Here is a 4,546-nt window from a genome sequence, read left to right as displayed (position 1 = left end):
ATGAGATCTGTGCGGGGACCCGACACTGTACATGCAACATTCACCAGTCAAACAACAGTGTACACGTATGGATTTGTTTGCCAATTCCATAAAAGTAGATTCAATGCACACAGTATCCATATAAAATATGGTTGATATTTGAGTGTGCCATCATCAGACACTATTCTCCCACAATGCAATGGACAAAGGAAATAAAGATACTCATGGACTCATGTCCAATGATGCATGTACTTAATCAGTTGGTGAGCAAGTCTTTTTTTGATACTAACTATGTGTATACTATGATGATTAGTAAATAGTCTGATACTATACATGTAGATTTGACACATTACAAGTTTCACAGTTCGGCTTAACAATATACATTTACTGGCTCCACTTCCAAGTGCTGCTATATCAATAAAACTGACCCAACCTTTTAAATATTAGATAATACAACTTCAACACTCTGAACTAGTTTTCACACGTTTTAGGTAGAAAACACAACCACAGAAATGAGAAGATCTAATGTTACCTGGCTCAGGTGCAGTGCCAAGCATAGTGTTGCAGCTAAAGTGTCAACATCTGGCTCTGGCCCACCTAAAACAACATGGATGGGATCCTCTGACTGCTCCGCCTGGAAACACACACACACACACACACACACAGATATACAGTACAAGGTTATTGTGTTTACGGCCAGGTGGCTTTTTCATTTCTAAATGTTCCGGACAAAACATCTTTCTGTGAGACTGAATCTGTTTTCCAGCATCCAACAAGAAAGGCGGGTGGCAGTACTGTAAATTACTGTTTGATTTGAAAACTGATATAAATGCATCAGCTGACGCTCATCGAGCCAGCGTGATTATGTTAAAGGACTGCAGCATTTTAAAACCAACACTATGCATTAACAGCAAAGCAACAGTAATTTAGCAAGAGACTTTTTTCACTCCTAACTCAGAATGACACAGTTTATCAGAGAAGTGATGAGTTTCATTAATTTTACTTAAGAATACAGACAAACACTGCTCATTTATGTTAAGTGGACATTAATGACAGTGCCATTAAATAGGTTAAGCATTCATCTCTTAGTGAAAAAGGCAGAAAATTAACTTCCCTCTTTCATTTGTTGACTGGGATTAGATTTTAATATGGCAAATATTTTATGAAACCATCCCTGACTCTCATAAAATTAGTTAAAAACATATCTACACAGAGTTTCAGGGGATGGGGGTGGGGGTCAGGTTTCTGGATATTCACCATTTGTCTCTGTGAGAATGAGACAAAAAATCTAATAAAACTTTTTCAGAAATTCAAAACATGATCATAGCAGTTAGCAAAGGCTTCCTCTTCAATGAAATACAGTACATCCTTACTAATTGCACTTAGGGAAAGTACAAGGAAACAGTACGATAATACAGTAATTCAGAACCAAATCAACTCAACCATTCCCAGTCTGCTGTGTGTGTGTCCTCTGTCAGTCGGTTTTATCCAAAACAGATAAGCTGACTCACCACCAGTACAAGCCTGCCCCGCAGCCTGCATCATTAATCAAGAAGCAAAATGTGGACACAATGAATATCGTGTCTATCTGTGGTTCATTTTAATGGGCTTGTAGGCTGCACTGATGGGAAAGGATGCTGCAGTGAAGGGGAAGAAGCACGTTTATAGAGACAAAGACCAGTAGGAAGGACTGACTAGTCATGTCTCCTGGCTAGATTTATGCCTGACCTTAGCTACTGCAGGACACGCTGGTGTTGTGGCCTTGACAAAATAACTCGGACAGCAGTCCATCAGCAGCGATTGCAGATGGGGTAACACAGCAGAATGAGAAAAGAATAAGGACTGAAGGACTGAGGACAGAGTTCAAAGAGTCTTACAAACAAAGAGGTTTAGATACAGGGTTTATGGGCAGCAGTCAGACATGTAGAAGAGCTGAGAAAAATGCAACAGGAAAACTAGAGGAGAGACAGATGAAAAATAGGGAGAGGACAAAGGAGGGAGAAGGTAAATAAGAGAGTGAAAATGTGAGTGAAAGAACTGGAGGGAGAGAGAAAACATGACAGAGGAAATGTAGGGAGAAATAAAAGAGGAGAAGGCAAGGAGGAAGAGGAGGAGGAGGTATGCAGCCAGTTCCTTTATAGGAGGGAGAGAGGGAGAATAAATCGATACTAGATACCAGAGAAAAGGAAGCAATGCATTAGCAGAAGAAAAGGCCACTTACTGTCTGTTACTGTAGTGTGTGTGTGTGTGTTTTTGTGTGTGTACATGAGCATATATTGGCCATCTGATATCCTTCAGTGTAAGTGCTCTTCTCTTCCAACGGGCTCTTCCTTTCCCTCTCCTCTCCTCGTCATTCCAGGCCAGGTTTGCAATATATTATGAATCTCCTTTAGAAGTCTGGCTGCCTCGATTTATACTCTCAGCCAAATATCACTCTGAAATGAGGAGATTTACCAGCTCACAGTGACTGCTGTGAGGTTGTAAACATTAACAGGGATGAAACAGTAAATGTTGGCACACCTCAGACACATAAAGTCTGAAATATGGCTACCTGTTAAAGTTTTGCAATTATTAAATTTGGTAGAAAGAAAAATACTAATAGTTTAAAAGAAAAAAACCATTATGCACGTCTGTGTGTGCTGGCTGAGAAGGGCAGATGCTGGATGTCCACTCAGCACATTGCTTCAGCTCTAAACCAAACAATGTGAGAGTGAAGAAGCGTGAGATGTGGAGCTCTACAGAGTGAGAAAGAAAGATACGTTCAGTAAACACTAAGAGTCAGGCCAATTAGAAGTATGGGTGTTCTGGACGGTAGCCATCTACAGAGTAGCGAGAGGGAGAGAGAATGACAGAGTAGAAGGTGGTCAGCAAAAAAGCAAATCAACAAAAGGTTTATACTGAAGAGGACAGAGATAAAGAGAGAGAAATAGTCTGTGTGCATGACACAGAGATGGCTGAGAATCATGATGTGTTATGCTTATCTGCAACCTCCATGACACATCAGTTGCCCTCCTTATCAGTCATTTACCCTGCTGTACTCTGATCTGAGGATTTGCTTCTTTGATCTTCTCTTCTCCTCAGCTTGCTCTACATTTATCTTAAGTAATCCCAGATAAAAGCTCTTATCCTCTTCAAAATATCATCCCAGGCAGGCTGTTCATATGCATGTCAGTATATAATTAAGAGAATAAACCTAATCCAAGCATGTATCCCGTATCAGCATACTGGTGTGCATATCAACACAGAATTCATGTTCTTTATGTTGCATTTTAGAATTTCACAGGTCCAAAATCATGCATTACAATTATTTACTATTAAATCAGCTTTTGTACAGATGAATCATGTTATTACTTAAATGGCCAGGAAGTGTATAGTTTGGAGTTTCTGTGAAAAAAAACATCTCCCATTCAATGACAAGTGGACAAATACCACCTGCTGATGAAGACCATGTGACATGATTGAAAGCTCAAGAGCATCCACATACAGATGGGTGACAAACTGAAGAAAGAGCCTGCATAAATGACTGGTCTCTTCCAGGATGACAGTGTCCCCATCCACAGGGCACGAGGGGTCACTGGATGGTTTGATGAGAATGAAAATGAGGTGAATCCTATGCTGTGGCTTGTACAGTCACCAGATCTCAACCCAGCCGAACACCTATGGGAGATTTTGGACCACTGTGTATAGACAGTGTCTCCACCACCATCATCAAGGGTATACCTTTAAGAAGAATGGTGCTCATCCTTCCAGTAGAGTCCAGAGACTTGCAGAGGGAAAGTCAAGGAACACTGAAGTGGCACATGGTGCCCCAACACCTAGAACACTTCTCCTTTAATGCGTCACCCTTCTGTAAATTATTGTGTGGAATATCCATGTTAATTTTGAAACAAAGTGTAATATCGTCTGTAGAGAGTGAAAATTGCTGATAATTACATAGAATAGTTCATATCACAAGTGTTTGTTTTGATGTTCAGTAAAGTATGTGTTCTTCATGTATGTAAACGTCCCTACCCATGTGAATAAATATTTGTCATGCCGGGGTGTTTGCATGTACGGTTATGTTTTCCCAACCCTTTGTAAAGTATGAAAAACAAGACCAGGTTAGCTCAATGAGAAAAACAGTAAAATAAACACCACAGCTCTTCAGTGGTTGACAAAAGGAGACAGAGGTACTGTATTTCTGATATATTTCAGGCATTGGCAGAGGTGTGGGCATGTTATATAAACAACAGAGAAATTAAATGAAAAACACAAGGTACAGCCAAAATACAAAACAAGGATGCCTGAGGTGCAGCAGAGCCAGTATCAAGTGGGCACTGAGTCATCACAAATACGTTTGAAAGATGTTACAACTGATCTGGAGTATGTATGGCCACACCACTAAATCAAGCACATGTAGAAAGAGTAGCTTTAGAGGCCACATGGCCTCAAGGCATGTGCATCATCCATGAGAGGATGTGAATGTCAGTGCAGGAGTTACACTACTGATAGACTAAATGTATACAGGCCAAGACAGTATATATGTATAAATGTCATCAAATACAGTAGAACCACATCTGTAACAATA

The 4,546-nt window shown here is 40.2% G+C and overlaps 1 protein-coding gene across 6 annotated transcripts in view; it reads right to left on the bottom strand.

The window, feature by feature from the left end:
- The window catches only part of LOC109961556 (uncharacterized), a 32,687-nt gene that overhangs the window by 27,222 nt on the left and 919 nt on the right, over positions 1 to 4,546 (bottom strand). For all 6 annotated transcript variants that reach the window (XM_020602456.1, XM_020602459.1, XM_020602461.1 and 3 more), the window contains exon 2: positions 512 to 613. In XM_020602456.1, the coding sequence (XP_020458112.1) occupies positions 512 to 613 (102 nt within the window). The remainder of the gene's footprint in view (positions 1 to 511; positions 614 to 4,546) is intronic.

The sequence above is a fragment of the Monopterus albus genome, unplaced genomic scaffold, assembly GCF_001952655.1.
Source record: "Monopterus albus unplaced genomic scaffold, M_albus_1.0 scaffold56.1, whole genome shotgun sequence".
Lineage (NCBI taxonomy): Eukaryota > Metazoa > Chordata > Actinopteri > Synbranchiformes > Synbranchidae > Monopterus > Monopterus albus.
Note: the sequence above shows the minus strand (reverse complement) of the source record. Positions and strands in the feature narration are given on the sequence as shown.